Below are 21,495 nucleotides of genomic sequence, written 5' to 3' on the forward strand. Positions count from 1 at the left end.
ATTATTGGACAATAATTATCTCTTTGAACAAACTATTTTTCAGCGGACATAATTTGCTAAGTAAACAGAACTATTCCAGAAATACAACTGATGTACAATGTATAATATTGTCTCCTTTTGCTTTGTGTTTTGATAACATTGTGTGTGTCTTGTTTTTATTTGACTCTGTTTGTATTCAGAAGTGTCTTCTGAAATACAGTGATTAAAAAGTTGAATTGTTGCATACATAATTGAATGAAATTCTGTGATGAGGACCTCCTCATTTACACGGAGTATATATAGTTTTTGATACTTGTTCAATGAGTGAAATCCAGAAATATTTCACTCTATTTCAGGAGATACTCATTTGACTAAAGAACAAAGAGATTGTGAACAAGTTCATTGGGATGCTCCGTAAGATCATTGCTCTCTCAGCGCCTGATTGAAGGTTTGCTGAGTAGGCCTCCACTAGATTGTTTGAGTGAGGTGATCTCTGCTCTGCGGAGTTGGTGTCTGCAGCCTTGCCTGTGCCTCTTGGGAGGGGCGCAGTGATCACTTGTGGGAATCCACAACTGGGTACGATTTACTGTGCAACAGCTACTGTGACACAGTACAGGGAACATGCCTCACCAAGTTCAGTACAAAGAGCTTTCTATTTCTTTTTTTTTTTTTAAGTTTTATTAATTTCTGAGAGAGAGAGAGAGAGAAAGACAGCGTGAGCAGGGGAGGGGATCACAGAGAGAGGGAGATACAGAATCTGAAACAGGCTCCAGGCTCTGAGCTAGCTGTCAGCACAGAGCCCGATGCGGGGCTCAAACCCACGAACCGTGAGATCATGACCTGAGCCGAAGTCGGACGCTCAACCGACTGAGCCACCCAGGCGCCCCAAGAGCTTTCTATTTCTAATTTTAGTTCACTGATTATTTGATGGTGCAAATATTCATAAAATATATACATTTTGAATTCTACATTACAAAATAGTTAAAGGTCTAGGTTAGAATTTTGTTGTGTTTTTTATGTTGCTTCTGGCTGTTCCAGGTGTGGTGTTGTTACTCTAAGTAGTTTTAAAAACATTCTTTTACCAATTTTATGTAAAAAATGTTTGAGCACCTGCTACATGTTGGGTACCATGAGGTAAGAGTGTGAATAGGCTCCACTCCGTCCTAAGGGAGTGGATAGGATGCACTTATGGAAGGCTTGCTATGTGAAGGCATGCAGCTGGACTAGGTGCCAGAGTACAAGGAGGAGAAGAATGTGTGAATTAACACTGAGTCAGGTACTCAACAAATAGAAATCTTAAAATGCTATGAGAGCACAGAGGGAGCCTCAGTGAACTTTGGTGAATTTGGAAAGGCTACATTTTTAAGAGGTGCTGTTTACATTGAAGATGAGTGAAAGTCACTGGTTTGGGATTGGGGAGTGAGGGCATTCCTGGAAGAAAAACAGCCTTTGCAGAAGCACGTGGTAGAGTCCAGAGAATGTTAAAGGTTAAGAGCACTCACTGGCTCTAAGTCAGACTGAATGAGAACAAATCTCAGCTTTGCTACTTATTTGCCTCATGTGACTTTAAAGCCTTTATTTTTCTGTGATGAAATGGGATAATGCATGCAGGGTACCTGACTTGTAGCAAGTTTTCATTAAATTCTAGCAGTAGTTACTATGATAAGTGTGTGTGTCTGGAGCATAGGATGTATTTGGGGAGGTGTGGCAGAGATGACAAGAAAGAAGGAGTTGGGGTCAGATTACTTTTCAGGGACTTTGAAATTTGAGTTGGAGGGAGTGGTCAGCCTCCTTAAAGGAATCCTACTTGAAGGATTTTAAATGGATAACACCATGCAAGTTGTGTTACAGGATAAAACTACTGGAAATGTGAAGGGGACAGGACTAGTGGGAACTCAATGAAAAGGTACCAGAATAGTTTGCAGAGCCTCAGCTAAGGTTGTTATGGAAAGTGGAGAGGAAAAAATACTTCTGGAAGATATTTTGTGACTAGAATTGACAAGACTTATGGTAGGAGGAGGAATCGAAAATGAGTCCTATAATTCTTGGATGATAGGGTGGATCTTGGAATAATGAAGAGAGCTAAGAAACAGAGGAACAGGCTTGTGGGGAAGATACTATATTCAATTTTGTACGTTTTCAGCACATTTACATACACATGTGGACACACACACACGTATACACATAAAAAGCCTAGCTGGAGATATGCTCCTTCTGACACTTAGGAGAGTGAAGAGCGAGAGATGCAAATTTGAGAGTCATTAGTGTGTTGGGATATTCAATCCCAGTACTTGGTATTGGGTACTTGATTAGGTATTCTAAGGAAAGCAAAAAGAGAGAAGAGCCTAATGTACATTACATAATAGGTGCCCATTGAATGTTTGTTGCCTGAATGCAAGAACTTAAGGGAGCACACATATTTTAAGTGTGGGTAAAGAATAATAAGTACAAGAGAGGAGGGGCAGTGGGAGGAGAGCCAGAAGAGGGGTCTGCTGGGAACTGATCGAGATCAAAGACTGATGGCTGAGCTAATAACAAACTGTTGTCTGCCTTTCCTCTGTATGTAGACTTTTCCTGCCACACTTAGTTCAATTATTGTATCATACTTAGTTATGTGCAGAATTTCCTTTAAATGTACATTTTAAGATGGAGTATTTGGTAGTAAGACAGGAAAATTCACCAATATTTTATAGGATTTCTTGTATCTTAGAAAATAAAGATGCACAATTGTTGGTAAGACACTTTCTCCTTGGGTAGGCTCTTCCCTAAAGCCACTACTAAAGATAAATATAATTACACAGTTAGATAAATAATAGTATTTTTAATGTTTTTACCCAAAGGTAAAGTATGAAGTAACAGAAGATGTCTACACTTCCAGAAAAAAACAACACCAGACCATGATGCATTATTTTTGTGCATTAAATACTCTCCAATACAAAAAGAAAATAGCCTTGTTAGAACCTCTACTCGGGTACATGCAAGCCCAGGTGAATACTGACTGTGTTTTGGATATAACTGTTCTAAAAACTTTATGTTGAGTTTGATATTCATGTTAAGTATAAGTATAAGGATATTATAAACTAAGGTCAAAATATTCTGTTTGGGTCTGTATTTTCAAAAGTAATTAAAAATGTCATCAGAATGCTATTTTAAGGAAGTTAGAATGGTTTTCCTCGCAAATGAAGATTCCACATTTTTTTGGGCAAATGAAACCACTTACCTTGTATTTAGGCCTTGTCCATCACAGGCCAGGGACAGGGGACAGAAAGCTAAATGAATTCTGCAGTTACTCCTGCTGGAACTCCCATTCATTCTTGCTTCAGAGTAGATTTGAAAGAGAGTGGGCTTTGTCTCATGTTCCCTGCATACCTCCTGAGTTACAAATAATAGATTGAAACTCCAAAGTGTTCCAGGAGGTGTGCATCAGGGAAGAGGCTAGAAAATTAAATTTGGGTAATATGAGATGGCACATCCCTAAAGAGTTGAAAGAAATTCAAATATTTCTTCAAATATGAGTGTTTATTATTCCTCAGCATAAAACTTAACTTATCTTTGTAGTTAAACATAAGCTTATTCATATGATTTATTTAAAATGTTGAAAAATTTTCCAGTTTTTGTTTACCATATGCATATATTAATATATAAAAAGATGTATTGTGAAATTGAAGTCTGGTTTCTACAGTGGCTCTAAGCCTAGTAAAAGTCATTGTAAACCAGTACCCAAATGGGAGTACTCCCTTGTTCTTTACCTTACCATGTGTCTTGGTGACTTTTTATATTCATTTTAAGTATTTTTTGTATGTGTATGTTCCTGTTCATCTGCCCACATGCACACCCTCTTGCCTTAGATAAGTTTCTTTAAGATGGGTTCTGAAAATCTCAGTGAACAGCTGGAAGAATTCCTGGCTAATATTGGAACAAGTGTACAGAAGTAAGTATTTTCTTCCTTAAATTTGAAAGTGAAGTTACGAGAATAACTTAATAGCTAAATGCCATAATCTAACAATACTTAGCATTTAATTTCCTGAGAGGCTATTTTCCCTACCCTGGGAATGTGTCTCACATGCTTCTTGGTGTTCCTACCATCTTTTTCACAGAATCAGAACTCTGGATTTTATAACTGTGTCAAGGCTGATGGCATTTTATTGATTCTAAACTAGGTTTCATGTCTGAATATAACAGACATGTAGTAGTAATTACCCACAAGTTAATTACCTTCACAGTTATCTGAATTGTGGGGGATGGATGGGAATTACTATATGAATCTTGCTTTTCAAGTCATGAAAGCTTAACAAGAGAGAGCAGTTCTAATCAGGCTCAAAAGTCTGAGCAGTGATGTGGCCAATCTGAGATCTGTAGGGAGATGAAAATGATTGCTATTTTAAAGGCACAAGACAGAGCAGTTTGAAAATTCTTCCAAAGTTAGGCATTTAGTGTGGTAGTTTTTAAAGATAGTATTGTTGCCATAATATTAACAGTCACATAAAACATAAAAGTTTTTTCATAATGCATTCATGTTACTTTAACTACCCACACCACTACTACCTTTAAGAAAATATACAAAACAAATATTTAGATAAACATGATTGGTAAGGAGTTCTTTTTTGTGGTTTGTGGTAAATAACATGTTTTCTGTGTTAGTGTTCGCAGGGAAATGGACAATGATGTAGAGACCATGCAGCAGACAATAGAGGATTTGGAAGTTGCCAGTGATCCCTTATATGTGCCTGACCCAGATCCCACAAAATTTCCTGTTAATCGAAACTTAACCCGGAAAGCTGGATATCTTAATGCTAGGAAGTAAGAGAACTACAGTTATTTTCATATGTTGTATATCATCTAAGGTAATATCAAGTGAATATGATATATAATTGATATCATCTGCTAAATTAATTTGATTGTACTAAAGGTTAAATCTTTTTAGTTAGTGGTATTAGTGTTTTTGTCAGCTTTTTGACAGAGTGGGTACATGGATAATTTTCAGAAGTAAAATTCTGTTTAGGTGTTTATTGAATAATTTAGAATCATTTTAAAAGCAAAACCAATTTGAGTTTAAATCTAGGATTACATGAATGCTATTAAGTATTACTTTTATCATACTTTAAAATATGTGTAATTATACCATCAGGTCAAATTTTAGTTTTTATCTAAAGGTAGGATAATAAAGCCAGTTAACCTTAGGAGCAAAATGAATTCTTTTCTTTGATTTTTTTTCCTCGTGAAAGTTGAAATAGAGTTTATGGAACATCATTACAACACTTGCAGCTTGACAATTTCCAGCCTTGTTTTGGAAATACACATACATACACACGAAAGTTGGCTGGCATACGTGAATTTAGTTTAGAGGCTGACAGATTGCTATTTGTATTTTCCAGGCACCTTGGTGCCTTTTTGCATGCTGATTTCTTTGTGATGTTTGATCTTGTGTCTGTCTGATGATGGGAGTTCAGGTGTGTTGATACTGAAGAGTGAATGTACTTTCTTCATTTAGTAAAACAGGCTTGGTGTCCTCCACCTGGGACAGACAGTTTTACTTCACGCAGGGTGGAAACTTAATGAGTCAGGCACGCGGCGACGTGGCAGGAGGCCTTGCCATGGACATAGACAACTGTTCGGTGATGGCTGTGGACTGTGAAGACAGGCGGTACTGTTTCCAGATCACTTCCTTTGATGGAAAAAAGTTAGTATTTTTCCTACTATTAATAAAATCTGTCATATTTTGAACTTCTAAAATGCATAATTCCTTGTCATTCAGACATCTTATAGCTATTTTAGGCTTATTATATATATTAAGATCATTTTCTTTTTAATCATGTAGAAATGAGTTGAATTTTCCTTTTTGACTTGGTTAAATGATGTCTTAATATTTTGAAGTGGTCAAAATGAGGTCATGCGGTAAAAACCTGTGATTCCATGTTAGGATACTGTTCACTGAAAATTCTGCATGGTATGGGGAAGGCAGCACAAGTTAGTGGGAAGAGTCCTAACCTCAGGGTCAGAAGGCTCAAATTTGAAATCTACTTATTGTGTGATCTTAGGCAAGTTATACAGCCTCTCTGAGCTCCATTTTTTTTCTCTTACATGTGAAATGAGGGTGGGGGTGGTCATAATTCCTACTTTGTAAATTGTTATAAAGAATAGAAATCTAAAACACGTAATGTGCCTAACGTGTAGTAAGTGCAAACACTGACATTTTTATTAAAAATATTTTTTTAATGTTTATTTATTTTTGAGAGAGAGAGAGAGTGGGGGAGGGGAAGAGAGAGAGGGAGACACAGAATCTGAAGCAGGCTTCAGCACAGAGCTTCAGCACACATCTGAGCTGTCAGCACAGAGCCTGATGTGGGGCTTGAACTCATAAACCATGAGATCATGACCTGAGTCAAAGTTGGTTGCTTAACCAACTGAGCCACCCAGGTGCCCCACTAATGTCATTTTTAAATGTTAAATATTTCTGATTAAATTAATGGTTTAGTCCATTAATGTTTGTGCAATTTTTAAAACTTCTGTTACCTTTGCATTAATTGAGAATCCGTAGACTAGCCTTTACAACAAATTTTTGACAAACATAAATATATAACAAAAGGAGTATTGAAAAACTATAATCTCACTAACTAGAAACAAGAATTAACTTTTTGGTCTGTTGTCTTACAGTTTTTATTCTAACTACATTTTTTAAAAAGTTTATTTTGAGAGAGGGGGAGAGGCAGAGAGAGGAGAGAAATCCACTCTCTATGCTGAGAATGCAGAGCCTGATGTGGGGCTCGATCCCATAAACCATCAGATCGTGACCTGAGCCAAAATCAAGAGTCAGATGCTTAACTGACTGAGCCATCTAGGTGCCCCTCTAATACATTTTTTTAAAAAATATTTGAGGAAATACTGTATATATACTTTCTTTTTTTTTCTATACTAAACAGATTTATTTATAACCATTTGTATCCTTTTTTTTTTTATAAATAGTTTATTGTCAAATTAGTTTCCACATAACAGTGCTCATCCCCACAAGTGCCCTCCTCCATGCCCATCCCCCCCCCACATCCATCAGTCCTCAGTTTTTGTCAGCATTCAAGAGTCTCTTATGATTTGCCTCTCTCGCTTTCCCCCACCATTTCCCCCCTTCTCCTCCCCCTTGTTCCTCCGTCAAGTTCCTCCTAATCCTCCTATACGTGCAAACATATGGTATTTGTCCTTCTCTGCCTGACTTATTTCGCTCAGCATAACACCCTCAAGGTCCATCCATGTTGCTACACATGGCCAGATTTCATTGTTTCTCATTGCCATGTAGTATTCCATGGTATAGATAAACCACATCTTCTTGATCCATTCATCTGTTGATGGACACTTAGGCTCTTTCCATGTTTTAGCTATTGTGGAGAGTGCTGCTATGAACATTGGGGTACATGTGCTCCTATGCATCAGCTCTGTATATATACTTTGGATCTACAGCTGCTTATTAAAAACGTTTCACAATGGCTATGTTATAATCCATCTAACGATGTAAACCATAATCTGAAATTTTTCCTAGTGATAGATGTTTAGATAGATTATCTGCAGTTTTTTCTACTTAAAATATTGTTTTTGATCTTCCTTACTATTCAGATGTAGCTTCTGAGTTTTTAGTCATTTTTCCTTTATATTTATGTAAAGATGCTATGGTTTGTCTTGTGTCAAATGGTGGTTTAATTTCATATTCCTTCTTTAAACATGTAACGAATGTCAGTTACTGTGTCATTTATCATGATGGATGTTGGGAGTCCCTGTGTTCACTTGTCAGAATTATCAGATTATTAGTATGTCACCACATGTACTTATGTTTTTGTCTTTTCAGTTTATTGCTAATAATGCGTAACACAATTTCCCACTTCTCATTCCTAGTGTGATTCAAAATTAGTAATTATTTTTTTCTATAACTTAGAATAGTAACATTTGTAGAAAAGCTAAATATCCTAATGTTAAGGATTAATATAGTGAAAAATTTTACTTAACTGTATTTATGGAGAAATAATAATCAACTACAATTGGTATTTTCTATTAGGATCACTGATTTCTATCTGAAATATATGCGATGCGTCAGAAAGTTGAAGTGCATTGTCTTATTTGCATTGTTCCTTTGGTATAGTTGTCTTCTGAAAAACAGCATATGTTTATTTTTTGGTATATTTTGGCACAGGTGGCCAAAGTCAAAAGTTGTTAAAATCTGAGTACAAATGCCTCTGGTGGTCTCCTTTTCCTAAGATACTGGTTGGTTGTGTGTTTTGGGGTTTTTTTAGTTTTGATCCTGACTGGTTTTATGTGTACTTTGAAAGATAGCAGATCAGTTTTTTTAAGTTAAGGGTCAAAATTTTTTCTTTTTTTTCAGATCTTCAATTTTGCAAGCAGAAAGTAAAAAAGACCATGAAGAGGTAAAATTTTATCTAGTTAATTTCTTCAGCAACATCTTAAGATATCTCAACTAAATATTAAGATAGAGATTTGGAAAATCCTAGTTAATTAAAAAAAATTTTTTTTAAATAAAAATCTCTTGTCCCCAAGCAACATTCTCAAGTTTTCACACAGAATTTTATAGTGAGACCTATAAGGGGAGACCTTAGCAATCATTGCTGTCTGTCTTTTTAAAGGCACAGCTTCAGAAATGACCTTGTGACTTGCTTTCTGGCAAGCTGTTAGTATCATGAGGTGACAGTTTAATTTATTCCCTTCTCTCACCAACTTTCTGAGACTGTATTTGCTGCATTAAGAACATAGTGGCAGCAGATGTAGCATGTCAGGAAGCAAGTAAAGCTAAAAATGAAAGACAGAAAAACAAAAATTTGGGAGTGTTTGTTCTTCCTCACAAGTCTTTTAGTTTTGGCTCCATTTTTACTTCTAGTGCACCGAATATGGAAGGTAAGTTACCACCAAGAACTGACGCTTCAAAAACTTTGTCTTGAGAAATATTCTTTGATGAAAATATATTGTATTTGATTTTGAGCCATGTTATCTGGTATTATAACTGTGTTGGTAAAAGACAAGGTTAGAAATTATGTAGAGATCTATTTCTATTTACCTCTTGTGGAAAAGGGTAGGCATTAAAACTTGCTTTCGGTTTGTGAGGAACACAGACAGATGTCTGCCCTCTGCAGGGCTTACCACACAGAATGTTAGTTTAATGAGGCTCATCATGGACTGAAATCCTCGAGAGTAAAGTGGAAAATGTGGAAGAGAGAGCATTTTTTATGTTAATTAGTTATAAATCTGAAAGAAGGAAGTATGTAAAATGCATTCATTGGGAATATATTTAGCTCTTTGCTTTTTTGCATTAGTGTTAATCATGATTTAAACCCAGACTGTCTTACTTAGTGGGGATTATGAAGGGAAGTGATATAAAAAGACAAATAATGGGCTACTAAATTATAGCTTAATATTATTGCTATATTTTTATTTCCTTGCATGAAGTTAATTTGGGCTTTAAAAATAATCTGTTCACTGTTGTGTTATACCCTAAGTATGCTTATATATATAGGATAATATTGTTTTTATGTAAAAGATTATATGTTATATCTTATGAAACGTCAATGAAATATTGAACATTCTCTTTTAGAAGAGAAGCATTGTAGGAAAAAACTTATTTTTCTTTTTTTTTTCTCTTGCAGTGGATCTGTACAATAAATAACATATCCAAACAAATATATTTAAGTGAAAACCCAGAGGTAATATTTTTATTTTATGGTATCCAGATCTGGCAAAATTGAATAATTCTGTGGCTTACATGGCTTTTATTAATTATGTCAGAATTTCTCAAATTCTGTAATCTTGATTTGCCCTTGAATGGGTAGCTTTAATGTATCCATGTATGAGCATCCAGTCTTCTTAGAAAGATAAATTATTTCTGGGGCACCTGGGTGGCTCAGTCGGTTGAGCGTCCAAATTCGGCTCAGGTCATGATTTCACAGTTCATGGGTTCAAGCCCTGCATCGTGCTCTGTGCTGACAGCCAGCTCAGAGCCTGGAGCCTGCCTCAGATTCTGTGTCTCCCTCTCTCTCTGAACCTACCCTGCTCACACTGTCTCTCTCTCTCTCTCAGAAATAAATAAAAACATTAAATTTGTTTTAAAAGAAAGATAAATTATTTCAAATGTAACTGAACTCTGTCAGCTAACATATTTTTACTGGATATCAATGCTGTGTTTAGCTTTGGGTTGAGCACCATGGAGAAGGATACAGATGGATAATAAGCCATGGCTCTGCCCTCCAGGAGGCTCTGTGTATGGGAATACAAAACTAAAACTTTAAGTAACATTTCATATAAAACAGTGTATAATTGAAAGTGTATGGTAATGACTAAAATTTTAAGATTTGAAAATGTTAAGATCAGTGTGGACTTTAATTTTAGAGAAAACTGTGGAGGTGATAGACTCCTGAGCTGGCTAAGATTTGTCCATATTTTGGGGAAAAGAAGAAATTACAAACATGAGAATAAAAACAAAAGCACAAAGGCAGAAATGCTGTGTTTATGAAACCAGTAATATAATGAGTTGAAGTTTCTTGTTGAAGAGTAATTGAAAGGTGAAATGTGCATACAGATCCCCTGGGGATCTTGTTAAAACGCATATTATGTCTAGGGTGAGGCAGCCTGAATTCTGAGTTTTTGCCACTTATGCTTTGAGTAGCAGGGGTGTCAAACCAGATGAACTTCCGTGTCGGTGCAGTCCAGATACACAAGCAGAATCCAGAGAACTGTGGAAGGAATCCAGTGGGTCCACACTGCAACGTAGCTGGGAAAAGACTTGGCTTAGGAGCCTCTGCTGGTCTTGGTGGGCCCAGTTGTGCTGTGAACCTGGTTGCCTCCAGGGCACCACAGGGCTGTGCGGGGCTGATAATTTCAGTTGAGGCAGAGTAAGGCTGATTTCTTTAAGAAGCCCTCACTCTTTTAAGTCTTAAACTGTTGCTAGGATAATAGTTGATTGGGGTGCCTGGGTGGCTCAGTCGGTTAAGCATCTTACTTCAGCTCAGGTCATGATCTCACAGTTCGTGGGTTCAAGCCCCGCGTCGGGTTCCTTGCTGACAGCTAGCTCAGAGCCTGGAGTCTTTTTCGGATTCTGTATCTCCCTCTCTCTCTGACCCTCCCCTGCTCAATCTCTCTCTCTCTGTCAGAAATAAATAAAAAATAAAAAGGATAATAGTTGATTAGACAGGAGTGTCTGGGAACAGGTAGGAGACCATTATAATTAAGGGATGAACTGAGGGTCCGGATAGGGCGTAACTAAAGAAGAGAGAAGAAATAATACGTTGTGGAAACAGGGAAAAAGAAATTGACCAGAGTAGTTTAGTAACTGACCAATATAAAGGATGAAGGAGATGAATTCAAGAAACTTTGAGGTTTTAAGATCAAGTGAATGGAAGAACAATTTCAAGAGTTCTGTTTTTATCATAATGGCTTTGAGATGCCAACCAAGACACCTAGTATTTAGATACCTGGGAACAAGTTTTGAATAAAGAAACAATATCTCATGATCTCCAAAATATTAGTAACTTCTGTTAGTTTTATAATAATCTTAAGAGCCTAATCTGAGAAAATTGGTGCTAATTGTAGAGAAGCCTTATGCTTGTAGTAATTTGATCTCTTGTCAGTCTAGTTTTTCCTTTGTGTTATGTTACTTGGGAACAACAAAAAATTAAAATGGAAATTGGATGACCTGTTAATACCTAGGGAATACCTGGTGAATACAGTGTTGGATTTGAATAATTCAGGGTTATCTTACTTTCCCACAATTTATCAGAACTCTAAATTTTAAGTAGTATTTTCCAGATTATCCAGAATTACTTTATCTGTATTTAATGAGAGGAGAAATTCTGATCAGCTTGTAGCATTGTTGTGATATTTTTGCTAACTATAGGACACAGAAATGCAAAAATGTTAAGTGATGATGGTGCGCCTGGGTGGCTTGGTTGGTTAAGCATTTGCCTGTGGCTCAGATCATGATATCAGTTTGTGGGTTTGAGCCCCACATTGGGCTTTCTGCCGTCAGCACAGAGCCTGCTTTGGATCCTTTGTCCCCCTCTCTTTCTGCCTCTCACACTCTCTCTCTCTCTCTCTCTCAAAAATAAGTAAGCTTAAAAATTTTTTTAAATGTTATGTGATGATTTTTCTAATGTAAATACTACTTTATGTAGCCAGTGTTTGAATAAGAAGTTTAAATATATTTCTTAGAGGAAGCTTCCTTTCATATTTTGATCTGAAAATGGTAACTTCATCAGTTAATAAATATGTAGATGTTTTTGAGTATAAATATATTCTGGAAGATTATGAAAACACTCAGCTGTATAGTTATAAAATTTTTGAATATTTTTGATATTCTGTGGCTATTTTCCTACTCCTAAATTTCTTTATTTAACAAATGTGTTGAGTACCCATATACTAGGTGCCATATTAGGTCTAACAATACAAATCTTAGTCTAGAAAATCTGGTAGTTAAATATTTAAAGACCTAGGTCTGTAAGAAGTAAGAAGAAGCTTAAGTTATTATGTTATGAAGTTAATTATTTGTCTTAATATTAAGATGGAATGTGGATCTACTTTAGTAACTACAACTTGCATTTTAAGTGTAACTCAGAAACATTCTGACAATTCGGAGTTCTATTCAAACTTTTGGTTTTCTTGCTTTACTAACTCTAGTCCTTTTTTAAAAACAAAATAGGAAATTGCTGCACGAGTAAATCAGTCAGCTTTGGAAGCGGTCACTCCTTCTCCATCCTTCCAGCAGAGGCATGAGAGTCTGCGCCCGGCAGGGTGAGTTACCAGACTTTCAACTATTTAAACTATATGGGCTATCGAGGTGCCTGGGTGGCTCAGTTAGGTGTCTAACTCTTGGTTTTGGCTCAGATCATGACCTCACAATTCATGAGATGAAGCCCCATGTTGTGCTCTGCACTGACAGTGCGGAGCCTGCTTGGGATTTTCTCTCTCCCTTTCTCTCTCCCTCTCTCCCTCTCTCCCTCTCTCCCTCTCTCCCTCTCTCCCTCTCTCCCTCCCCCTCCCTCTCCCCCTCCCTCCCCGTCCACTCATTCTTTCTCTCAAAAATAAGTAAATTTAAAAAAAAAAAAGTCTTAAAACTTATATGGGCTATTGCAAGTTAGCAAACACTTGATTTTAGCAGTGCTGCTTACATTAGTATGAAATAGCTACCCTAAAACATAGAAGATATATTTTTTAACTGGTAAATTTACCAGTGAGAGTGCTAAATAAAAGATTCCAAATCTTCCTAGTGTTTATTTCTAGAGTGAGGTCATTTATGTTTTTGTATTTAGTCATTGGAAAGAAAGAAGTCTGTTATTAAATAAGTGGCTATGATTGTACTTACTGAAATTTGTTCTCCTCTCATTGACTTACAAAATTGTATTTTCTGGGTGCCTAAGTGGCTCAATTAACTGTCTGACTCTTGATCTCAGCTTGGGTTTTGAATCCAGGGTTGTGGGTTTGGGCCCCGTGTTGGGCTGTTGGGTGTGAATCCTACCTAAAAAAAAAAGTTTCTCATAGTTCATATTCAGTTTCCAAAAGAGAAAACTAAATGCAATGCCTTCTTATTTTCTTCTGTGCTTAGACAATCTCGGCCACCGACAGCTCGAACCAGCAGCTCAGGATCCTTAGGATCTGAGTCCACAAATTTGGCTGCCCTCTCTCTAGATTCTCTCGTTGCCCCAGACACTCCAATCCAGTTTGACATCATTTCTCCCGTGTGTGAAGATCAGCCTGGCCAGGCAAAAGCCTTTGGCCAGGGAGGCAGGTGGGTAATGGGATCACAGGGACCGTGGTTCTGTGGTCTGTAAATCTCACATATGTGTATCAGCTGTGTTGTACTCTCTTGAATTACCTGGTTTTGGTAGTTAAGAATCATGTAGATTTTCCTCTTTGTTTTCTGCCTCAAACAAGTGAAGATCATCCAGTTTAAGAGAATTTATTTTTTTGTGAAATTATGTAATTTTGAATTATCAGATCTGCTTCTGGCATTTGCTCTTAAAATTGCAGAAAAAAGCTAACAGTCCATTCTTTAGGTCATGACAATATTTTAGAAATTCTTGAGGGGCACCTGGGTGGGCTAAATAGGTTAAGTGTCCAACTTCAGCTAAGGTCCTGGTCTCGTGGTTCGGGCCCTGCACTGGTCTCTCTGCTGTCCGCACAGAGCCTTCTTCAGATCCTCTGTCCTCCTCTCCCTCTGCCCTTCCCCGACTCACTCTCTCAAAAAGTAGAAATAAACATTAAAAAAAAAAAAAGGAAAAATATCATCTTGGGTCAGAATAAGAGATCTCCAGGAAGGCACTAAATTCGTGTTATGAATTATTAATCTTTTGTTTATATAATGAGAAGTATCAAATCTGTTAAAATTTTTCTTGGCTCTGAGATGAAAGAAATGTGACTTAAGGGAAATTTATTTAAGTAGGTTGGACAACTAATAAATTGATTTGGATCTACGTGGCTGTGACCAAGAAAAAAATAATTTCTATTTGATCATAGAAATCTACTTAGCATTTGATAGAATAGGTCAGACATGTATTATGGAGATCAATTTCATGTTATCTTAATGCCAACATTATTTAAAACAGCTTAGCTCTCTGTTTGCTTACAAAACCTATTTTCACTTATACTTTTCTTCCTTCATTGTGGTGTGCCAAGAACCAAGCACAGAGGCAAAGTAGCTCCTATTGCTAGTTAGCTTTTCTTGCATTCCATTACGTATGCCTTCAGAAATACAGGTTTAAAACTTAAAAATGTTCAAATAGCATAGTCAACTTGCAGCATGGAATAAAGGACCTAAAAAGAGGTTTTTAAAATCCTAGGAAATCCTTGGCATTTTTCTCAAGTAGCTAAATTTGAAGCTAAATCAGCTGTTCTGAGATCTCTCCCTTTACTTAAATTTAAGAACTTTTGCAACATGGTTTATTATTAGGATGTTGGTGCATGTGTCTGTGTCTGTGTCTGTCTGTCTGTCTACAACAGCTTTGAATTCAGCTTACTAAGTGTGAAGGCAGGGGCCACTGTCAGAGTAAGGCAGTCATCAGTAGTGTGCTTAACAGGATCAGGCATGTCAGAGCTTTTGAAAAAATGTGTGTACAAGTTTTTGTGACTCTTAGTTTTTAACTTTAGTTTTTAACTCCAGTTTCAATGATTGAGATTTCTTCCTTATGGCTCATGATAACTGACCATTGGTTCATAATTTTTAAAAACTTTTCAGGCGCACAAATCCATTTGGAGAATCTGGAGGAGGTACAAAATCTGAAACTGAAGGTAAAACAGATGTGCAGTATTCTTTATTTAAAAAATTCTCAGTGGTAAACCATGTGAAATAATTTGTTTTTATTCTGATGTATGCTGTTTTAATGGTAGCTTTACTATATAGCTTTCTTTTTGCTCGTAGTACATGCAAAGCAACAGAACTTAATCAGGCTTCAAGATTTCATTAAAATTCTAGAATATCATACTTTTGACTTCATAGTCAAATTCTCAGTGCAAAAGATGTCCTTTAAGCTTTTCCTAGCAGCTCATGTTTTCTTCTGGTAACTAGAGCATGACTTTTTTCTTTTTTCAGTAGCAATTTATTTTGATTAATTTCAAGCTTACAGAAAAGGTATAATAGTACAAGGAGTTTTTTGTTTTTTTTTTTTTTTTACTCAGAACCACCAGTTGTTAAAGCATAACCTTTTGCTATTGAATTTGAGACCTTAATTTCCTTATAATCTGAACACTGTAGTTAGAAGTAATTTGTAAATACTTCTACCAGGTTGAAGTCTTTACTAGAAAATCTAAAAGGTAATGACGTGTTTTATTCTTTAGGAAGAGATATGTGGGATTTAGAAATATATAATGTATCTTGTTCTTTTGTAGATTCTATTCTTCATCAGTTATTTATTGTTCGATTCCTTGGTTCTATGGAGGTGAAATCAGATGACAATCCAGATGTTGTTTATGAAACAATGCGGCAAATTTTAGCTGCCCGGGCCATCCATAACATCTTTCGTATGACAGAATCACATTTATTAGTCACTTGTGATTGTTTAAAGTAAGTATGGCCTCCCCCTTAAAAAATTGTACAAAAAGTTTAATTTCATCCTAATTAAAATTTGTTTTCCAAAATTTTAATTAAAGGTTAATTGATCCACAGACGCAAGTTACAAGGCTCACGGTGAGTTCTGCATGCTTAAAGCTTTATTGGAAATCCCTCTGTGCACATACACATCTCTATCTTTATAATAATTCTGAACCTATATATTGAAATATGGTAGTAATTATGATTGGCTAAGTTATAATTGTCTATGGACATATTCCCCCATAAAGTTATAATTGAACATTCCATGCAACTTAAAGAATCGTGCAATCTGCTGTGATACTTAGTTTTCTTAGTATATGATATATGCTGCTAGGTAAGGGATAGACACAGTAGTAATTAAAAGGTAAACATGATTGAGTTTATAATTAGGTTGAAATAGTTGCAAGTATACACTCCTATTTAATCATTTAATAATATAGACCATTTTTATTATTGTATTTGATTTTGTAAAATGTGTAAATGACCAATAAGTTCAATATTCAACAACCTCTTATTCTGCCTGATAATCCAAACCAAATAGTACATTTTTTGTTCCTGGATTGCCATGTTGTTAAAAAAAAAAAAAAAGGGCTCTACTGTTCTGTTTATGATATATTTATAACTTAGTGATTGAGTTTGTTCTGTATAAGAGTGCAGTTGTGTTTGAAAAATCTCAGGTTTGCTTCTGATGTTTTCTTTGGCAGTTTCCATTACCCAGTGTAGTTTTGTATGCTACACACCAGGAAAACAAGAGGCTTTTTGGATTTGTTCTTCGGACATCAGGAGGCAGAAGTGAAAGTAATCTGTCATCAGTCTGCTATATATTTGAATCAAACAATGAAGGGGAAAAGGTATACATGGCCTTTCAAAATGTGTTTCTGTTGTGAAATACGTATCATAGTCAAAGTTCTTAGTAAGACTTCTGGAAAAAAACTCCCAGAGTTGGCCTACTTCAGCAGAGTTGTTTGACCAAAGCCTGCTGCTCTGAAGATATCTGAGCTGACTACAGACCTGTCTCTTCCCTGGCCATTGAGAGCTGGTGCAGTCTTCTGGCCTCATTAACTTACTCGGACTGCAGTATATTCCCACAGTCAGCCTTTTCCAGATGTTTTCAGTGTAGAGCAGCAACTGCTTGCTTCATTCTCTACAAACCTTACCATCACAGTAATGAATTTGAGATAACAGGAAGGTGGGGTGTGTGAAAGAGGCAAGACCCGGAAGCAGAAACTCAGACTCTGAAGAAAGTACACAGACACTTCGTTTAGGGACTGGAACATTCTTAAATCAGCTTTTGCCTGAAGCAGTATGTTATAATGAGTTGTAAATCTAGTTGCACCAGCCATTTGGATACTTGAAATTGTTACTTTGAGAACTGGCTGAATTTTTCCTATTTTTTTCCCCTTTTAGATTTGTGATTCTGTTGGACTGGCAAAACAGATAGCTTTGCATGCAGAACTGGTAAGAATCTAAGATACTATTTGATGATCTAAGAATGTTATCTAAAGTAAAAAAGTTCTTTCATATTAGCAAATAAAATGATTTTGCTATGCAAAGTTATCAATGGATACTATTGCTGATGCAGTATTTATAATTTGGATAAATGACTAAGAATGTAAATTATTTTTAGTGTGCTTTCATATAAATATAAAAAATATGAAAAGGTTACAAAGACCATATTAATTGAAAAGTTTAAAGTTGTTTCATTTAATTCATTAGTTGTATTTATCTTTTTTTAGGATCGTAGGGCATCAGAAAAACAAAAGGAAATAGAGAGAGTAAAAGAGAAACAACAGAAAGAACTCAGTAAACAAAAACAAATCGAAAAGGTATGTAGTCCTAGTATCTAGATCTTTTTTGATGTGATGTTTATGAAGTTTCCTTATTTTAGCACTGTGACTTCCAGCTTTGAATTTCCAAATGAAAGTCTGTTTCTGCTTCCTCAGCCACTTCATAATCAGATGATGCATAGCGCAGCAGAAAAGGAAGACCTCTGTCTTCTGACAGGATGTTTACATTATAGTTACCGATGTGTACTTGACTTGCTGTTTAGCAAACATACCAGAACTTATATTTCCATATTCCAGTGAAGGTTGTTTCTATCAAAGCAGGTCTTTTGAGAGGCTGTGTGTGTGTATACAGACTTAACTGCCATTGCTGAAAGCTGTATTGGCCTCCAGGAATGAACATCTGTTTATATAAATAATGTTACCACGAGTGTCAAATCATTGTCCATCCAACAGGATAATTTTTAAGTTAAGTAAGTTTCAGAGCAAAATCTGGAGAATGAATTAGATGGTGATACAAGAGATTGTCAGGCCCGGTTGTGGCAGTAGAAAAGAGACATTTGTGGGATACTTGATGAGCACAGATCAGCAGGAACTGGGAATGGATTGGACTTAGGGAGAAAGGAGAGGGATGTGATGATGGCCCTGAAGTTGAGACTTTCTTGCTAGGTTAAGCTGAGGAGATCAGCAGTTGATTTAGTAAGGTAAGTTGGACAGAGAGGGGGAAGAGAAGGGATGTGGAGTGATCCATTATGAGCCTTTTAGTGTGGTATATAGTGAAAGATAATGATGGTCTGAGTGTTGTTAGCCATAAAAATAGAGAAGAGGGAAATGTTGGCTTTACAGGATTTCTAAAATGGTGCAAAAAGTCACTTTGTTGTTGCACTGGTTGTGTGTAGACTTTGTTTTCAGTTAGTTGCCAGAATTATGCATACATGCTCATGACAAAGATTGAAGCAGCTCTCAAGTATATGTTTTAAATACATAGTTTTGCATTTGATTGCAAACAATAAAGTTAGTTTCTTTTCTGTCTTTTCTTCTAGGACTTAGAAGAACAAAGTCGATTGATAGCTGCTTCCAGTAGACCCAACCAAGCCAGTAGTGAGGGGCAGTTTGTTGTCCTTAGCAGTAGCCAGTCAGAAGAGAGTGATTTGGGAGAAGAAGGAAAGAAAAGAGAGTCAGAAGCATGAACTTTTCCTTGCTTTCTGGTTGGTATTACCCCCCCCCCCTTGGAATTTATTGACGGTTTCTGTGGTGAAATGGCACAAGGTAACAACTATGTTGAAATACCAACGAGACTAAAGTTTATATTTACTTGTTTTAACTTCATTTTTAAAAATAAGATTGACCTTGACTACTTAGGTTTGCATTGCTTTTTTTCCTTAAAAATAATATACTATGCAGTAACATCCAATTCCACATGTCTAAAAGAAACCTGTTCATCTCCTTGAAGTAGATTGCTGAGGAATTAACACCCAAGCCTTTTTTCCTTCATATTGTGAACTTACCTTGCATTGTAATTGGCTATGACCATAAGAAACCATTTATTCTTCAGATATTCATGGATCTGCTTCCTCTTCTCATTAGGAACATTTTTGCTATCAGTGAGGAAGCTTTCAACTGAATCAGTTCAAAACCCTTTATACAGAGAATTCTACAAGATTGCAAATATTTTAACTATTAAATGTGCAATAGAACTTTTATAAAATAATTAGAAAAAAGATTTTAGAATTAAGGTTTCAAATTGTGGCAGGTGGTACTGTGATTTCAGGGCACTTTCTAGGATTGCTCACATTTCTTTGACATGTGACACCTGATGCCAGTGGGAAAGAAGCTTAAGTGTCTTCAGTTCAGGATTGATACAGCCCTTGGCATTTAATGATCATATTTCTTAGTTCTCAGGTTGGAACTTGAATTATTGCTGCAGAGCAGTAATGGTTAAAATAAGATTTTGGAATTTATTAAAAGGGACTTTTTTTTTTGTTTAAGTACATTTTAGATTAGGACTTAAAATGTAAAGATAATGTTACACAATAATACATCATATTTTCTGCATTGCTGAAATTTTTATTGAAAATCAAGTGGCATTTCAAAAGAAATTCTGTAACAGTTGATGCCTGCTTAAAGTAAAAATGCCCAGAGTTTAGTTTAGAAAATGTAATCTTTTAAATTTCAGACTGATATGCACAGTATTTTCATAATTCCATGTTTTGATAAATACTGATCACCACTTTATATCCATAAAGGCAAATAACTAATATATGAGAATAGAATAATTTGCACTAATTATTGTACATACTTCTACTCTTCAAATGCTTAAAAGGTCTGTTTGGTATAAGAGAGTTGACCAAGGAAAGATTTTAGCCTGGTGCCAAGGTTAAATAATATTTCCCTCTTCCTCCTTCTATGTCAAAACTTGATTTTTCTTTCTTTATTTTAACAATTGCTGATAAAGATTATGTTCCTTTGTTTCACATGTAAAACTATATATAGACATGTTAAATACATTGAATTAAATAGTCACATATCTAAAATTTTCAAGAGATAAGCCAGCCACTAAGACTAATTTTATAAGGGAGAGAGCCCTTTGTTTTTTGATATAGTCTTGTTGCTCCTGAATTTAGAAACAGCATCTGTTTTAGCTCTCACAATATAGTGTGGCTGTTTCACACGGTATACACACTGTTCTCTGTGGACTGGGATAATTATGTATAGGATGATATTATTTTTATCCATGTGCCAAATGGGAATAATGATTACTTGATAATCATTATTTTGAAGCCTTATGTTACCAAAACATAGTAAAAAAGCAAAAATTTACAGAATACTTTCTGAAGACAGTTGATTTTGTGCTTACTCAATAGGAATGCTTTCTTGATAGTTTGTGTATCATTCCTTTGAAGTCGTAATTTCCATGGTCAACACTTGATTAGCCATGGCAGGTCCAGCTTTTAAGGCCTTTCTGAGAATTAGTAAACTCTGTTTCATTAAATCTTTTGTTTATACTATTTAGTTGTCACCTCACTTGTTCAGATGAAACTTGTCACCCTATGACGAAGGTGGTCAGCATTAGGGGCAGTTTTATGAGGCTGGCACTTTGCATGGTAACTAAGTGCTGCCCTTTGTTAGTATTCTGGGTCAAAGTGAAGGCTAGGGTTAAAGGCTCTGGCGGGCTTAGGGATGCTGACTGACCTGTAGTTCCTTTTAAGTCATGTTTTGATAGGAATTTCCTTAATAACACGCCTGTGTCCACAGATCAGACCAAAGAGCATTCCAACACCAAATACAAGTCATTATGTCGGATTAGCAATTTTAGATATTTCAACTTTTGTTCCATTACTTTAGAACTATATGAACTAGTCCATACTGCAGATATTTTAAGCATCAACTTTAAGAAACTCTCCTTTTTTGTTTGAAGAAGGCTGCCTGTGGGTTTCTGCATAATGTTAAGCTGATCTTGGTCTGTTACCCTTTGAAATCCCTTCTGGCTCTTGGATGCTTTGGTGGTAATTGAATTAGAATTTGGGATAGCTTTCTCAGATTCATTCTTAACTTGATGGTTTTAAAAATTAATAAAACTGATCCTTTAAAAGAAACTAAGTCTACCTAATTCAGCTATACACTCTGCTACCTATACAAACAGTACTTTTATAATTATGGTAATAAAAT

General features: G+C 36.0%; 1 protein-coding gene across 2 annotated transcripts in view; it reads left to right on the forward strand.

The window, feature by feature from the left end:
* The window catches only part of APPL1 (adaptor protein, phosphotyrosine interacting with PH domain and leucine zipper 1), a 45,949-nt gene that overhangs the window by 16,874 nt on the left and 7,580 nt on the right, over window positions 1-21,495 (forward strand). The window contains exons 8-22 of one of the 2 annotated variants that reach the window (XM_039242441.1): window positions 2,820-2,966; window positions 3,828-3,910; window positions 4,621-4,779; window positions 5,471-5,659; window positions 8,342-8,384; window positions 9,615-9,671; window positions 12,659-12,750; window positions 13,562-13,744; window positions 15,191-15,243; window positions 15,841-16,015; window positions 16,102-16,138; window positions 16,747-16,893; window positions 17,450-17,500; window positions 17,779-17,868; window positions 18,870-19,034. In XM_039242441.1, coding sequence (XP_039098372.1) covers window positions 2,820-2,966; window positions 3,828-3,910; window positions 4,621-4,779; window positions 5,471-5,659; window positions 8,342-8,384; window positions 9,615-9,671; window positions 12,659-12,750; window positions 13,562-13,744; window positions 15,191-15,243; window positions 15,841-16,015; window positions 16,102-16,138; window positions 16,747-16,893; window positions 17,450-17,500; window positions 17,779-17,868; window positions 18,870-19,016 — 1,653 coding nt within the window. In that variant the 3' untranslated portion in view covers window positions 19,017-19,034. Of the gene's footprint in view, window positions 1-2,819; window positions 2,967-3,827; window positions 3,911-4,620; window positions 4,780-5,470; window positions 5,660-8,341; window positions 8,385-9,614; window positions 9,672-12,658; window positions 12,751-13,561; window positions 13,745-15,190; window positions 15,244-15,840; window positions 16,016-16,101; window positions 16,139-16,746; window positions 16,894-17,449; window positions 17,501-17,778; window positions 17,869-18,869; window positions 19,188-21,495 lie in introns of those variants that run through there. The other variant, XM_039242440.1, reaches the window with a different exon arrangement.

The sequence above is a fragment of the Hyaena hyaena genome, unplaced genomic scaffold (genome assembly GCF_003009895.1).
Source record: "Hyaena hyaena isolate Hyena2069 unplaced genomic scaffold, ASM300989v1 scaffold_212, whole genome shotgun sequence".
Classification (NCBI taxonomy): domain Eukaryota; kingdom Metazoa; phylum Chordata; class Mammalia; order Carnivora; family Hyaenidae; genus Hyaena; species Hyaena hyaena.